Below are 16,877 nucleotides of genomic sequence, written 5' to 3' on the forward strand. Positions count from 1 at the left end.
AGTTAAATTAAATAATATATTGAATATACTTATCTAAAATCACTCTAATTTCTGTTTTGATCGTATTTTAGGTGCTATAACTCGCATTAGTTTTTGAACGCATCTCAAGAGTTTAATATCCGTTTCTCCTCCTGCAATGTATTCTGCATGCACTCTGAATACATAAGATTTTTCACACATTATACTTCAGAATCTCAATACCTGATACGCTTATATACGTACTTGCCTCACATTATCTGAGATGTGGTACATTATTTATTTAAGTAATTATTCTACAGTTTATGTATATTGATAAATTATATAATTATTTAATTTAAATAAAAAAATTAAATCCGGCCCTTGTTCATTTTCACGAAGGACAAGACAATCTCTGGAAAAAAAAAGAACATTTCGACCCTCAACTTTTACATTTTGGGACAATAGAATTTTTTTTTTAAAAAATTTGTTAAATAGTAATAAAAATTAGTTTTATAGGGGTTTTATTTGTAATGTGGGGGTTTTAAACTCCCACAAACTATTAATAAGTTTGTTTTTGAAAAATTTCTTTGTCAACAGCAATGTTCTGAAAACCGGACCGGACCGGTCGGTTCGACCGGTTTAACCGCGAACCGGCGATGCAGACGGTCCGGTCCTCCTGCAGAAACCGTCCTAGAAAGAACCGGTGACGAACCGGCGAACCGGCCAAAAACCGGCCGGTTGGGCCGAACCGGTAACCGGCCGGTTCTGCATAAACGACGTCGTTTCATTATTTAAAAAAAAAAAAAAAGAAACCCTTAACCCGACCCGACCCGAAGAGCACCCTGACCCGGTGACCCCAACCACCCCCCGTTTCTTCCCCCGAATCCCTAATTCTGTGTGTTCTGTGTTGTTCATCTTCGTGAGAGAAGAGAACAGCGAATGAGAGAAGACTGAAGCTGACCCTCCACGCCCGAACCCCAGCCTGCCACCGCCCCCTCCTTCGTCGCCGCGGTCACCGGTCAACAGCCCAACCACCGTCGCCTGGTCGTCAGCCCAAGTAACCCTCCTTCTTCGCCTGGTTCCCTGCCCAGTAGCCAGCCGTCTGCCTCGTCTTCATCTGCCCCGTCCCATCGTCTTCATCGTCACGCGGTGAGTAACTCGTCTCAGCTCATCTTTGTTCTTCAATTCTTTGCCTCTGTGAACTTCGACTTCCCCTATGTGAACTTCAACTTGCTTCTGTGAACTTGAACTTGCCTATGTGAACTGACTTCCTCTGCTCATCTTTGTTCTTTGCCTCTGTGAACTTCTTTGTTAGTAACTTGGTTTGCACTTCAAATTCTGTTTGTTAGTAACTTGGTTTGCAGCTCAAATTCTGTTTCTTGGTAACTTGGTTTGCAGCTCAATTTCTCAATTTCTGGTTGTTGGTAACTTGATTTGCAGCTCAATTTCTGTTTGTTGGTAACTTGGTTTGCAGCTGAATTTCTGTGTGTTGCACTGTTGCTCAATTTCTGTTTCTAGTTCAATTTGTGTTTGTAGTTCAATTTCTGTGTGTTGCTCAAATTTCTGTTTTGTAGCTCAAATTTGTTACTGTTTTGTACTTTGTTAATGCTGGAAACTGACTCGGTTTTGCATATTTGTTGACTGGCTGAATTTCTCAAATTTGTTCTGCATAATTGTTAATGTTCATTGTGTAGAATGTAGATAGAATTGTTATCAAATCAAAGTGGTGGTGGTAGTAGTGGTCTTTATGCTGCATCTCTTTCTTCTGCTGATCAGGGTGGGAATGAAGGTGAAGATCATCCCACCGAAGCAGATTTGCAACAAGTTCTTGCGGATTTTGATAATTGATAAACAATGATGTTGGGATTTAATATTTACATATGCTTTTATTACTATTTAACTTTTGAGTTTGGATTTTGATAAGATCATATGTATTTGGTTGATGATATTTTATGTAGTGTTTTTAATTTCGAAGATATTTTAAGATTTTTATCAGACTATAATTATATTTTAGGATATGTATTTATAATTTTTTTATTATTCTACTCTAAAACGGTTTTTCCGGTTGAACCATCGGTTGAACCGGTTAGACCAGTAAACCAGTGAACCAGTGACTAGAGCGGTTTGATGACCGGTCCGGTTTTCTGAACCTTGGTCAACAGCGATTAAGTGGAGAAAGATCATTGATGAAAATGATGTGACAAGAAAAAAAAAGTAATTGTACAAAAATCTTTTAAAGAAAAAAAAATAGCATTGAATAAGAAAAAAATATTAATGTTGATAATATTGGTATGAGTGATGATAGCAGATGAGGAGATAATGATGATGATAAAGTATGATTACACAATAAAAATATAGAAGAAGAAATGATAACGATGACAATGAAAAAGGTGGTAGTAGCAGCGGTCATAATTGATTATATTGTTAAAAAGAACTTTAGAGTTTAGAACTTCTACAAAATATATAAATAAAACTCCCAAAAAATAATTGTAAATGAAAAAGTTGAGAACAAAAGTTTTCCCTTTTTGAACAGAAATAGTCATATTATTCATAAAAATAAACAAAAATTAGATTAGATGTTTACTCTTAATTCTACTACATATAAAATAAACGTTTTTTTATTATAAAATTTGAAATTGTAATTACTAGATAATAAGATATTAAAATATTGATCATATTTGACAAATAGTATTAATTTCTTCTCTTAATAGTTAATATTCAATTTTTTAACACGGAATAAGTAAAATGGCATTTACTCCGAATTTTCTATTGAATTCCAAGACCCAAGATGTTTATACCTATTTTTGTTGAAAATAAATAAATAAATGAACTTCGCCCGCTACTGGTAAGTTGATTCATATTTTTTGGTGACTTTTTTTTTTTTGGTGACTAAGTTGATTCATATTTGATAACTCGTATGAAAGCTTATTCCTTTTGGTAATTGCTAATGGCCAATGACAATGTTGCATCTTGATCTGGTCACTTACAATATAATTCTAGGGTTTATTGGTTATAACACCTATGAATTCTTAATCAATGAATCAAAACATTAGATCCTTACTACATTGTTCATTTTCAGTACTATTTTTCATTATTATTATTTATAGTGCATATAACATTGCAATTATTCATAATATGGTAGCGATTAAAATGGGGATGAAGCAGCAGGAAGAGTATGATGGCGATGGTGCTGCTGCTGTTTCTTCCACACAGAAAATGGTGTTTGCTTACTATGTCACTGGTCATGGATTTGGCCACGCAACTCGTGTTGCGGAGGTAACCTCTCATTTCTCATCCTCATTCTCATTGTCATTGTCATTCATGATTCATTATTTGGATATTGCATTGCACTTAAGTTTGAATTGCAATTTCAATTTCAATTGCATGTATATATGTAGGTGGTGAGGCATCTAATCCTTGCTGGTCATGATGTTCATGTGGTCACTGCTGCTCCTGAATTTGTTTTCACCAACGAAGTGCATTCTCCTCGCTTATTCTTTCGCAAGGTGAGTTTACTTCATTTTAGCTTGATTCAGAATTAGTTTGATAGTTGGATCCACTTCAAAATGGGGTTGTTCATGATCTAGATTAGTTGGACTGTATATGGATATGTTTGTTATGGAATGAAATGAATGCTAGGATCATAGCCTGTATAGGTGTTTATTTTTGTGAACAGAAAAAAAAAAAAGCACATGCTTTACTACGTGTAATGATAATTGTACTCACCTTGAATTAAACATTGGGTTGACACACACCTTCACCACCATTGGATTGGGTGTTGTCTCACTTCAAATCATGGTAACGGTTTTGTGAACTGGCTTGGTATTTGATGCAAAATGAGCACATCAATCATTTACTCATTCAGTAAAAGGAGTAAAAGAATTACTATAGTTAGTCCATGCTATTTTAATTTGTTGTGCGTTGGAGATTTATCATTTTCTAGAGTTGTATTCTCGGATCTGGACATTCATGTCATTCAAAAGCACATAATTCTTACAAATTAGAGATACATTTATCCATTTTTTTTCAAGTTGGTTTTGGAGTGTGGAGCTGTTCAATCAGATGCTTTGACAGTCGATCCCCTTGCCACTTTGGAGAGGGTAAAGAAACATAACTTCTTAGTTCAGTTAGTTGATTAGTTATAGTAAAGATGATCAATGCTTGAACTTTAAATTGTTCTTCTTCTTTGTATTTGGTTATATTAGTATACTGAGGAAACAGTGAAGCCCCGTGCTGGTATCTTGGTAAAAGAAGCAGAGTGGCTGAAATTCATCAATGCTGACTTAGTGGTAAATAAATTATTCTTACCATTTATTCTCATGCCAGCCATTTTTGTATGAAGAGAATACACTGTATCTGGTGGACCCTTCTAAAGCTGATATGAAAATGCAGGTATCTGATGTTGTCTCCACTGTATGTCGTGTAGCAGCCGATGTTGGTATACCCTCTGTTTGTGTGGCCAATTTCAGGTAATCTTCCTCCCCTTTTGTGACTGGTGCCACACTAAAAGAAAGTGTAGGAAATAAAATTACTGTCCCAAAATGTCTATGTCCTTTCATCTTAGCATTAAGATCTCTCTTCATCGTGTATTCTTTCAAAAACCTGATTGGTATAAATTCTTTTTGACTCCATCACATCACTAAGTTGCTTGTTCACTTTCTAATTCACTGCCTAAATTAAATAGTCTTTACTATTAATAAAAAATTTAATCGTAAATGATGCGATTAGAAACTACTTCATTTTAGCACTTGAGAGTTGAGATAAATCGGATTGCTTATTTTTCATAAGCTGCGTCAATAATTATTGCTCATTCGATATCTTTGTGATTTCAGTTGGGACATCATCTATCTGGATTATGTCATGGCTGCTGGACCTGATTCTCGTTCGATAGTTTTGCAGGTATCAACAATATTCTATATAGAAAGTTATCTTTCTGTTCTGCCGTTTGAGAGAAATTTTAGGTTTCTGATTGTGTATCTTAAAAAATTTGATGCTAGTTTGGGATTTAATATATGCATCTAGTTTCTGAATCTGATCCGTTATTTATGGTGCATACTAAATGACTTTATGAAGCCCCACAGAAAAAGATAAAAGTCAAGCCAAGTAAAATCCTTTCAACTTTTATTATTTTTTAACAAAGATAAAAGGTGCAGTTGCATATTTATCGATGCAGATAGCTGAAGACTATTCTAATTGCAATTTCCTTATCCGCCTTCCAGGATATTGCCCAAGTATGTTAGTTCTTATAAAATTTCACAACAATTTCGTAAAATTATTTAAATAGCTGTCTAAATCTTGTCTTTTTAACAGTATTTGTTGCATATTTGCAGTGCCCGCTTTTCGCAATGTTATTGATGTGCCTCTTGTTGTGAGGAGGCTGTATAAATCCACAGAAGAGGTACTGCAACAGTACAACATGAACCTTTGCGGAGATTTTCCATACGATGGTTTCGTTCCTAATCTATGAGCATGTAATTTTCGTTGTTGAAAAGGTGAGGGAAGAACTAGGGATAGCAGACAATGTGAAACTAGTCATTCTCAACTTTGGTGGCCAGGTTATTCCTTAAATTCCATTTTTAGGTACTAGAATTATATATATATATATTTGTCTGGTTATAAAATAGTTTACTTTGAAGCAATTTGTTTCCTTAAGTGTTCAAGCCTCCAATTCACTTCATCTGAACCTTCAGTTAAATACTGATTTGAATTATGAACACAGTTTACAATTTTCTTGCTAATTGTCTGTTGGATCAATCTTCGTTTTACGAGTTTGTTACTTCATCATGACCTTATATTTTTAAGTGTTACCTGTATTTGGACCATTGGCCTCAGTATAAGCAGAGCCACTACCGTCATCGGACATTCTGAATTCTTCCTGACTATATACTGTCTATCCTTGTCCCAGCCATCAGAATTGAAACTGAAGGAGGAGTTTTTGCCTTCTGGTTGGTTGTGCCTGGTACTCATCAATGATTCTTCTTTATATATGTTTGATTAAAATTATTCCTCGATTAGTATACAGTTCTTAATTGGTCGTGTTGCTTTTCGGATCCAGGTTTGTGGTGCTTCTGACACTCAAGACCTTCCTGCAAACTTCAAAAAACTTCCCAAAAATGTTTATACACCTGATATTATTGCAGCATCTGACTGCATGATCGGTTAGTATGAAATATCCTTCGGTTTGGAGCTGGACAAAAAAATAATATGCTAATAGCACCTTTGAATTTTTTAGGAAAACTTGGATATGGCAGTGTGAGTGAAGCCCTGGCATACAAGTGTCCTTTTGTCTTTGTACATAGAGAATATTTCAATGAAGAACCTTTTCTAAGAAAAATGCTTGAAGTGCTCACTCTCTCTATCTCTCTCAAATTTCATTCTCAGTGTTTTCTTGATCTCTTTTTAATTGTTTTTTATTTTCTCCCTTAGCATTATCAAGGTGGCATTGAAATGAGTAGGAATGATTTACTCTCTGGTCATTGGAAACCTTATCTTGAACGGGCAATGAGTTTGAAGCCATGCTATGAAGAAAGCATCAATGGTGGGGAGGTACCCTTTAATTCTTGAATGAATTGACTCCTATTTCTGCACAAGTAAATATCGTCATGTAATGTCATATACAACTTTGAGCTTTATTTGTTTAACGGTTGATTTCTTGTAACTCTTGCAAGAGTGTCCCCTAGTCTATATAGTAGACAGGGGATGTCAATAAAATATAAATATAAATTAAAGTTGGCCTTTGGATTTGTCTGTATCAAATTTTGTATCTCCAAATATTTTGAATGTGAATTCCTTTCCAACATGTGATTAATATGCCATAGCAAATAGGTTTTTAGAAAGGGCAATCTTTAAAAGCTTGAAATATTTTTTAAAAATATCTTTATTTTACCACTGATGGACCAAGAACAAGGTTTCTTTACCTTACCATTGAATCTGCCACTAGTAGTAATTTTACCTTTTGGGATGAGTTCTCTTCCTCTAGTTTTAGTTTGCCTTGGAGAATGCTTAAGAGCTTAATCTTTAACCGGATTTAATTGTCTATTGATCACACTACCTTGCATTCATTGTTCTTCTTATGAACATGATTTTAGGTTTGTTCTTTTTTTCCATTCTGATTCTGACATGTAAGTGCTTATGTATTTCCAAAGTTTGATTTTTATTTTTATTTTTCAAATAAACATTTTAAAAATACAGGTGGCAGCCCAGATCTTGCAGGAGATTGCTTTGGGAAAATATCATGCTTCAGTCAATGTAAAATGGATTCTAACACCTATTAATAGCAGTGTTTGTTTTTGTCAAAATTTTCTTATTCATTGGCATATTGACTTGATAATATGTAGCATAGCGAGGCAAAAAGATCGTGTGATGCCGCAGTTCCAGATGATCAACGACGAAGAGCCATTGGTCAAGATGATATTTTGATCCCAGAATGGTATGCAAATGCTGGAAAACAACTTGATTGCTAATCATCATATTTGTAAGTATTAATCCATGTTTACAACATACGGGTAAATCATATTCAAATTCATGTTTATAATTTTGTTGTATGGTTCCTAATACATAAGTCATTTGTTTTTGCTAAAGGTTCTTCATGGAAATGTTGAAGGTTTTCCAAGATACCTCTTTGCTTTGAGAAACAAACAATGCTGGCGATTAAGGTTATGCTGCTCTTCAACTATAGGGACATGATCATGTCATATGAAAGTAATCACGTTTATAAATTTATTTGTAATTGATAAAAAGTTCAAAATATTTCTAAAGAAAATGAAGTGCATGGCCTGTAAAATATATATTTCAGATACATCTTAAGCATAATATGTAACCCCTTATTTTCACATTTGGGAACTCACTTTAACCTTATTCTAAAATTTGACGATTCTCAACAAAATGTTATTCTTCTACTGTCATCTCATTCTCATTCTGAAGTAGATACCAAGAAATAGCAATTACCCGGCCAGGTTAACAACATACATATTATAATTAATTAACGCAATATACAGTGATATCAAAAAGATAATAAACGGTGATATATAAATAATTAATAGCTTATATTATTCTCTGTCGTATCACTGACAATTATAGGGAATTTAGTAACTACAGATTTGTAGTTATTAATAAAAAATCATAGAGTTTATCTATCAAATTAAAGCTTATCTATTCACTGAGCAAGTGAGAATTGACATAAATACACTGCGCCTTCAAAAAGAATCCCAGGAAGGAAAACTACTTATTAAATTGCAAAACCTTTAATTACACTGCCATTCAATTTCAACCAAAAATCAATATTAATCCATTGAATCTTTGACTAGAACTTCACTAATATCCATTTAATTACGGGAACCTTTGACAACCCAGGATTTAAATACCAGAAATCTGTGACAAAATCTCCATTACATTGAATGAAGCAACCAAGAGGTAAACTTGAGGATTTAAAATAAGCATTTGGTTTATAATTACAAGAGAGATTAGATAAGCTACCCAGATATCCTAAGAAGATTTCTTCTAGAACACATTGCCATTTTGTAACTAATTGACATAGGAAAAACTTGGTCGCACACAGTCGTAAGCTCAGGCATCTTACTTTGACTTGTCGTTTAAGGTTACAAGAGATCTAACCACGCCTGGTCCTATCTTATCAGCAAGGGCACCTGTCTCTGAAATAAGTAATGATTTTTCCTTCACTATGCTCTGTAGCTTTTTTGCCTCGAAGTCAAGTCGAGGTTGATCTGTAATTACAAAGCTCAGTATGAGGGATACACCAATCTACAGTTAATATATATCAGTTCTATGCTTGAAGGAACTAAGTCATAGATACGATTTAAACTCTGAACTCAGGAATAACAGTGATCATTAATGAACAGGAACAGATATAATCAGTCTCATCAGAAATTCAGAATTACACGTTGATGCATAATGATGATAAATCTTTAATATGTTCTAATCATGTGTAGGATATGCGTACCAAGATGAAAAAACAAGGAACGTATGTCAAAAATTCCAAACTACTTTCAGGTAAAAAGGGTAGAGTTAAATTTGTCTTCGGCATTGCAGGATTTGCAATAACATGAAAAAATTGTTGCCATAATGAATTCAAACCATTAGACTGTAACATAGGTAATTTCAATAAAGATGAATTTTTACATGCAACTAAACAAACAGATAAATACAACAAAGACACATGCTTGATAATTCAAATATCAAATTGATAATTCAGTCTAGACTCCAAACAAATGCATGAAATATGGCTTGTATTTCCATCCAACATTAATATATTAAAGCATATAACAAGGAAAACAATCATCTGTCATAAATATTTATTTTCCTAAATTGCACTCAATCTAAAATTTGTTACCGAACTTTACTGTCAAATAACCACGACACAAATGATAACTAAGCAAGACTTTTGCACAAGCACATTGGGAGAAAAGAAAAATGGAACGGGTTTTTATTTTGTGGCACTACTAACAGAGGCATGCATTTATGGTATTTTGATTCGTTGTCCCTATATTTTACTTCTTTAGAGGATAGGGTGGGATGGAATGAACAATTAACCTGTTTCCAAGATAGTGTGGGCAGCATGGAATGGGATGCTGGCAAACATATCAGTTCCTGGAAACATCATCCATGTCTTCTCGAATGAATCATGGTTACCACAGGTGTTACACACTTCTTGCACCAAGGGTCTTGACCTCGTCCCTGTGACTCCCTTCATCATCGATTCAAAAGGAGTCGGAACACTAGTCTTGGTTGTCCGAGCCCTCTTCCTTAATGCAGTCAGTGCTTCTCTGTTCCCATTTCTCAATTTATCATTCTCAACCATCTGCATTTTTGCCCCAAATAGCATAGACAGTTAAGTACCGACTTAATTCCACAGAAAAGCCATTTAAAGGGACTGATGAGGGTATGGTAATGAATTGATGATTGAGATTCCTCAATGAAGTTGTTACCTTATGCCGGGCCAAAAGAAGAAGCTCGGCTTCCAGTTCCACTTCTGTTAATTTTTGTTGGAATTGTTTCATGGTGGGATCCATATTCCAAGAAAGGAACTCCTGCGAGTTGCAAATAAAAAACATATTTTCAAGCTAATGAAATAATGGTGGCCACCAATTTCAAAACAGTTATGAGATTCGGTTGACAATCAAGCATAGTTATCAAAACCGAACCGGTAATTGACAATGAGCTGTAAGGGGGCAGTTTATACAGCGAATTGCCCTGACGAATACTGAGTGTAAGGAGTAGAATAATACCGGACTACTCGACGAGACAAGGTCTCGTCTTTGTATCTCTCAAGCGTAGCTTGAGAGTGGAGAATCTCTTGGGGGGCCCGCTTTCTATCATAAACAATTATATTTATACTAATTTGGTTTATCCTTTTCCGGAGCTACATAATGATTTCGATTTTAGGGAGATGAAAATAATCTCTAGTAAATACTTGAGACCGGTCACTAATTCACCCGGTTGACCCGGTCATAATTAAATAAAAATAAAATTAACATCAAAAGTTAAAACTTAAAATACATGTCTTCACAAACATATTAATAACAATCAAATATCAATTCTTAGACATAACTAATAATGCAAAAAGAGATAATAAACTAGTCATTGGTACAAAATACTTTCTCAATTTAAATGAACAAGAGAGAGCAAAAGATAACACAATCAGTAAATCAAATCTGAGAAATAATCTGAAAGTCGGCATCTATATCTTCACAAGACAAATTTAAAGCTTGACCAACATTTTCTTCATTTTGATTTGCATCTATATCTATATTTGTGTATGTTTCACAAAACAATACCAAGATAATTCATAATAATACAAACAGAACAATTTAACTAAACAATTTTATTCCGAGTTGCAAAAAACATGAACTTCATTTTCAACTACAATAATTTTCAGCAGCAAAAGATTTAGCTCAAAAGATGATTTATAGATTTACAGCAACAAAAAAAAATAGCTAAGTGATTATTTCGGCAAGACAACAATAGCTTCAATCTTCAATGATGATAATCAGAAACAAATTTAAATGATTTTTAGCAACAAAAAAAATTTAACTAAGTGATTATTCAGCAAGACATCAACAAACTCAACATTCAATCAGTAACAAATTCATTCAGCAATGAACAAATTTAAGTTAAGTGACATGATATTCAGTAACAAATTTCAGCAACACATTCAATTTTCAGCAACAAATTCAACTTTCAGCAACAAAATCAGAAGTGCAGTGATGAATTAGAGCAACAAATTGAAACTGAAAGAAAGGGAGAATTTGTTGGAACTCACCAAATCGGTTGGGCGAAGGAAGATGACGGCGAGGTTCGAAGCAAGAAGACAAACGAAGACCAGCCCACCAGGACCTGATGCCTCTGCTGCCGGCGACAAGGAGATTAGGGAAGGCGTGGGTCTGAGTGCGAGACTGACGAGACAGAGAGCGACGACGACCGGCCCCGGGACCTGCTGCTTCTGCCGCGGCGACGACAATCGCGGGGAAGGCACGCTAGTTGGGTGTGAGACGGTGACGGTGAGGAAGCTGGTTCCGTTTGGTTCTGCCGCCGGCGAGGCGAGCGCATGAAGGCGGCGACTGCGCTTGAAACTGTGAGGACACAGCGCAACGAGTGGCTGAGTCCGAAACGATGAGTGCCAGACCGAGATGAGGGGAGAGACGAGAAAGTGACGCGGCGAGGGTGAGGCCGTGGAGTGTTGAGAGAGAAGAGAGACGAGGCTGGGGTGGGGGGTTCCATTCAGATTAGGCTTTCAATAGGGGGGACCTGAAACGACGCCGTTTCCAGGTAAAATAAAAAAAAAGTGAGAAACACAACCGGACCGGGTTGCATTAATCAGCCGGATCGAACCGGTTTCCACCGGGACTCATACTTGTTCAGTTCGATAAATGATTCGGTCCGACCAAATAACCGAATGACAAGATTTTCAATCGAACCGATCGAATCAAATTGGATTTGATAATCAAGAAGGAACACTAACAATTTTTGGTAATTTAAAAAAAATAAAACCTATTATCTGATATATAACGTCAACTCTTATAGAAATCAGAATTTTATTAACTGATTCATATAAAAACCACAAATAATAGAATTTCTGAAAAACAAAAATAAATCTATTCTATTTATTCTATTATATAAAAATCGGATGTCTACACTTAATGATGAAGCTGACGTGACATGCTTCGGAGAGTGTTTTTTGATTTAATTGTTTTAATTCATTCAATACAATTTATTGCACTGACTTAATTATATCAACTAATTGATTTGATTAAATATTTAAATATTAATATAATTTATTATAATTTATATTACTTAATTAATTATACTACATTAATTATAATTCGTTATATTAGTGCATTAGTCTTTTCAATTATAAAGTCTAAAATAAAATAAATAAATTGTTATTTATTCTAATTAAATTTATTTATATACTATATATGAATTAACGTTAATTTTATTGATGCTAGATAAAATTATAGAAGAATTTACGAAGCAGCATAAATTATTGCTCTTTCAATCAAATCATACCACATACAAAAATAAATTAAATTAAATAAATCAAATTTGCATATCTATATAAATTGAATTGAATAAATTCGATTTAGGCAAATATGTAGTAAATTGAATTCATAAGGTTCGAATTACATGCATAAGATTTTACTAATAATTTTAAATATTATATTTTTATAAAATTTTAAAATTTTTTATTATAAACACTTTTTGTAATTATTATAAATAATTTTATAAAATTTAAAAATGGCTTAAAAGATGTTATGAGTAAACCGTCTAACAAAAAAACTGATTACAAAATCGGTCGAATCTGTAGTTAATCGATAAACCATTAGAATTGGCCGGTTTTTTTAAAGGGTTTCTGATTTGTTAATAACTCCTCCAAACGGTGCCGTTTTGACTTTAAAAAAAAAACTGAATCCCCAACGGCTTAAACCCATAACCTGTAACCCAGTCCCACTCCCACACTCCTCGCTTCTCCTCTCTGAAATTGACGTAAAATTTTGATACTGAAAGAAGAATCCTAGCTCCCCAAATCGCGAGCCCGTAGCCACCGTGGCGTTAGACTGAGAGAGAGCGTGCTGAGATAGAATTATCTACTATTATAGTTAAAGTAATAGCAGAGGCTGAAGGTCAAGCGCATGAAGCAATTGATTGAGGATCATAAAAGGAGAATGCTTATAGAACGGATGCAGGGTGAAAGAGGCAAATGGCTTGCTGAGATCAACACAATCTTTGGTCATATTGAAGGTACTGTTAACAAACCTTTTGGGAATTATATCAGATTAAGAAACAAAAAACTGGTGCTATATATCAAATTTTATTCTCATACCCTTTTTATTCAGTACCTCTTGAAATGCCAGTATTTATGATATAGAATTATTTGACAACATACAAAAATAAAATAATTTCATGCCTTTTCGAAACTTCTTGTGATTTAGGGTACCTAATTAGTATACGTAAATATGGTGATTTCCTCTTCGGCATATATTGTTTCTTATTTTGATTTTTCAAAATTAAACTCCAATTTGCGATGTAAATGGAACACAATAAATGTTGGCCGTTAATTTCTATCCTAATTTTGATAATTATTTTATTGATATGATTCAGATTCTTTAATCCTGAATAGTCCAAAAACTTTCCGTTTTTTTTTAGTTAGATTTTGATAGAAACGTAAATATTCTTGCAATTCTTATTGTGAAATTATATATATTGTTTAATATTTAATAATTTATAAAAAAAAAAAGTACCCACCAACCCGCCAGCCTACCATTAGGCGGAGCGGAGAAGAAATTTAATACCGCCTTACTAGGCGGGGCGGGGCAGGTTAGCCCACCAGATCGCAGGTTTTTGGCAAGATAGGGCGGGCTTTTCTGTTTGCCACCCCTAATGGAGACACAAACATAAGTACCCGCCCCATGGAATAAAATTATTAATTTATCCTAATTTATGTATACGTAAATTCATTTCTTGAATTTAGTAACCCTAATTTTTGCCTTCAATTCGAATTCTTCCTTTTTCTTTTAGACTCATTCTCAACCTCGATCATCTCTCTCTCTAACTCACTTTCTCTGTCTCTCAAGTCCGTCACTACGTCGCTTAGTATCGTTCCAAAAAATTATGTTATGTTATTATGTTGGAATATGTTTTTATGTTTTCTCCTTTTGAAATGTTATTTTTCATAATGAATATGTTATAAATTGTGTTGAATTATATTGAACTGATTATTTTATGATTATTATATTATGTCTTTTTGTGTTAATTTTTTTCAAAAGTTTATCGAAGAGATCTACATTCTCTAAGGGGTAATTAAACAAGAACTTGCAATGTCGGAGAAGGAACGGGGGCATTTTTTTAAATAGGAGTGAGGGATGGGAAGGGGATTTCTCACACTTCTCTGAGTACTCATTACCATATCTAACTAGCAACGGAGATCCAATCTGAGTCGATTTAAGAGGGGGCGCGTGGACTTCATCTGCATTGGGCCTTTAAGGTAACGAACCTAAGTCGGATTTGGGACCCTAACAATGGATTTTAGTTGATCTTGCTTGCATTAAGGTCTTACTAGATGCTAAATATTTTACATCTAACCAATTTATTTTTTTATTGAAATAAAAAAATGAGTCATTAATAAATTCTAAATTTAAATTTAAATTTGAATAAGAAAATAAAAAATATTTTAAATTTTATCTCACTAAGCAGAATTAATTTTAAGACAAGAAATTATTTTGCACATCATATATATATTGTGGGATAATATGGTCATTTGCTATTATTCACTTTTTTTTAAGTTAAACTTTGATTTTGATAATAATTTTATAAATTTCTTAAAATAATAATTATTTTAAATTTTTGTTTTAAATGTCGAAGCATATAATTTTTTTTTACTTTTATAAATTTTTTCATGCTGAGCACGGGTTCCTACACTAATTGCAGTTAAAAATGGAACATTCATGAACAAACTATTCAACTTCAGCAATTGCAGCATTAAAACAGTTGCTAATTACAACAATTGCATCCAAAACAAATTGCTTGTAAACAAAACATAAATGGATACAAGAAGCGTAAAAATGAAAGTGTTCGATATTGGGTACTTTGGCAAGAAGTGAGAGCAAGGTCATCTATACTAATCAAAAAGCACTAAAATAGGGACTGACGACGAATTCAGGACATAAATTAAAAAAAATGAACTTCGGATCCATAGCCTACCTGCAGGAACGACGACGGCGACGAGCACGGAGGCAGCAGCGACGGCAGAGAGTGAAGCCGATGCGTGATATTGAGACTGAGAGCTAGACTTTGACTTTTTTTTCATTTTTGGTTAAACAAAGGCCCACAAGCCCAAACATAACAGATTACATAGAGTTTGGCCCAAAAAAAAGCAGATTACATAGAGGGAACACTGTGAGGCCGATAAACTCCAATTACATCATCAAAAACTAACTGCTTAAGAGAGAGGCAGGTTTGACCAAAAAAAGAGAGGCGGAAAATTCCGGTCATGTATAAATTGTATATTAATATCGGAAGGTAAAGTATTAAATTGGTCTTCTACGTTTGGGGTAAATTTTATTTTAGTTCCCAACGTTTAAAGTGTCCTATTTACGTCTAAAATAGTTTTGATTTGCATCAATTAAGTCCTGCCGTTAAGTGGGACTGTGGGAGTCAAATAGTTAACGTCGTGTCCGACGTGGCAAAGGAGAGGGGGCAGGGGGTTAATAGACGTGTTTTGGTTCCCGCGTTTGCACAAAACACATACTTACCCTGACTCTTCTTCTTCTTGTAAAGCACGAAACGATCAAAGAAACCCACAAACCCTACCGATCGTCACTCAAGGGTTGCGATTCGCAGCTAGAGAGGTGACATTGTCCTTCAGTAACATTAAAGGTCTACAGAAGTTGGTTTGAAACCCTTCCTTTCCGGAAGAAGATCGTGTCAGGTATTCCTTTATCAAATCTCCTCAACCCATTTGGTTTTCATCTTAATGCACGTTGATATGAAATGATGTTGTCTGTGTGATTTTTTGTTTTATAGTTCCATATTCGTTTCTTGTTTTATTTTGGAAGTTTTTATTTTGCCCTAGTGATTGCATTTATGTATTTCTGTTGTTGTTGATCAATGTGAGAATTTTATGAAGTCTGTTATGTTTGTCTGATAGATTGTTAGGAGGATGAGTTATTTTAGTGTCAAGATACATCATGGGGGGAAGTTTGGGTTTGATGGTGAACCTTTACACTATGTGAGGGTGAGACTTCGATAGTGGACTACTGTGATGAAGATAGATGGAGTAGGTTTGAGGCAACAGAGATAGTGGTCGAACAGGGATATGTGGCAGAGAATATCGCTGCAATGTGGTATAAGTCTCTGAAAGATGAAACAGATGTAGGACTGAGGATGCTTCACACAGACAAGGATGCAATGGACAAGGCCAGAATTGGAATGAGGAACAACATGGTGGAGCTTTTTGTAGTTCACAAAGATAGTGCTACTGCTAGAAAAGGTTGTACAATTGAGAAAGTTCAAGATATAGATGGTGGTGAGGCTGCTGCACCCACTACAGGGACTGTTGGGCCTAGTCCAATTGTGCTGCACAAGGTCCAATCATCTGCTCAGGTCAAGGTGGGTAAGAATCCCAAGGTGGTGACAGAAGCCCAAACTGATATGTTGGAGGATGATGATGAAGAGAGGTCAGAGAGGTTAGATTTTTCAGGTGACGATGAATCTGAGGATGATGACTACCAGCCAGAGAATGATGATGCCACTGATAAGGGAGACAGTGATGAACAGTGGAGTCAAAACAGCTTTGGAGATAGTGCAATAGATGTAGCTTTTGATGACAGCGATGACGATTGGAATGCTGATGGGGGTTTGTATGATGTTGATATCACAACTATGAAAGATTCTCAAAAGATGAA

At 34.7% G+C, this 16,877-nt stretch overlaps 2 protein-coding genes and 1 long non-coding RNA gene across 4 annotated transcripts; 2 read left to right on the plus strand and 1 right to left on the minus strand.

Moving 5' to 3' along the window:
* On the plus strand, positions 865 to 1,946 carry LOC110267730. The gene is made up of 2 exons (XR_002355623.1): positions 865 to 1,107; positions 1,735 to 1,946. It is a non-coding gene; the product is annotated as an uncharacterized LOC110267730 (long non-coding RNA).
* Positions 3,096 to 7,860, plus strand: LOC107621063 (L-arabinokinase). The gene is made up of 16 exons (XM_016323107.2): positions 3,096 to 3,234; positions 3,357 to 3,464; positions 3,990 to 4,058; positions 4,164 to 4,247; positions 4,351 to 4,427; positions 4,791 to 4,857; positions 5,132 to 5,189; positions 5,289 to 5,356; positions 5,451 to 5,513; positions 5,864 to 5,917; positions 6,014 to 6,116; positions 6,191 to 6,300; positions 6,385 to 6,504; positions 7,150 to 7,206; positions 7,296 to 7,432; positions 7,540 to 7,860. The coding sequence occupies exons 1-15, from the start codon at positions 3,109 to 3,111 to the stop codon at positions 7,419 to 7,421; spliced, it is 1,290 nt and encodes a 429-aa protein (XP_016178593.1). The 5' UTR covers positions 3,096 to 3,108; the 3' UTR covers positions 7,422 to 7,432; positions 7,540 to 7,860.
* Positions 8,217 to 15,271, minus strand: LOC107623895. 2 transcript variants are annotated; one of them, XM_016326293.2, is made up of 4 exons: positions 15,175 to 15,271; positions 9,903 to 10,004; positions 9,508 to 9,775; positions 8,217 to 8,681 (listed from the first exon to the last, which is right to left on the minus strand). In XM_016326293.2, exons 2-4 carry the CDS (start codon positions 9,984 to 9,986, stop codon positions 8,533 to 8,535), a joined length of 501 nt encoding a protein of 166 aa, XP_016181779.1. In that variant the 5' UTR covers positions 9,987 to 10,004; positions 15,175 to 15,271; the 3' UTR covers positions 8,217 to 8,532. The 2 variants fall into 2 exon arrangements, with proteins under 2 accessions (XP_016181779.1, XP_016181778.1); XM_016326292.2 differs by lacking the exon at positions 15,175 to 15,271 and adding an exon at positions 11,237 to 11,526 and having other exon boundaries at positions 8,222 to 8,681.

The sequence above is a fragment of the Arachis ipaensis genome, chromosome B10, assembly GCF_000816755.2.
Source record: "Arachis ipaensis cultivar K30076 chromosome B10, Araip1.1, whole genome shotgun sequence".
Taxonomy (NCBI): Eukaryota; Viridiplantae; Streptophyta; class Magnoliopsida; order Fabales; family Fabaceae; genus Arachis; species Arachis ipaensis.

Excerpts from the sequence above, each read along its gene's own strand:
- LOC107621063 (XM_016323107.2), top strand. The coding sequence starts at position 3,109 with ATGGGGATGAAGCAGCAGGAAGAGTATGATGGCGATGGTGCTGCTGCT. Across the intron at positions 3,235-3,356 it reads ACGCAACTCGTGTTGCGGAG|GTGGTGAGGCATCTAATCCT; the intron begins GTAACCTCTCAT and ends GTATATATGTAG. Across the intron at positions 5,514-5,863 it reads TTCTCAACTTTGGTGGCCAG|CCATCAGAATTGAAACTGAA; the intron begins GTTATTCCTTAA and ends TCCTTGTCCCAG.
- LOC107623895 (XM_016326293.2), bottom strand. The coding sequence starts at position 9,986 with ATGGATCCCACCATGAAACAATTCCAACAAAAATTAACAGAAGTGGAA. Across the intron at positions 9,776-9,902 it reads TTCTTTTGGCCCGGCATAAG|ATGGTTGAGAATGATAAATT; the intron begins GTAACAACTTCA and ends GCAAAAATGCAG. Across the intron at positions 8,682-9,507 it reads CCACACTATCTTGGAAACAG|ATCAACCTCGACTTGACTTC; the intron begins GTTAATTGTTCA and ends TTGTAATTACAG.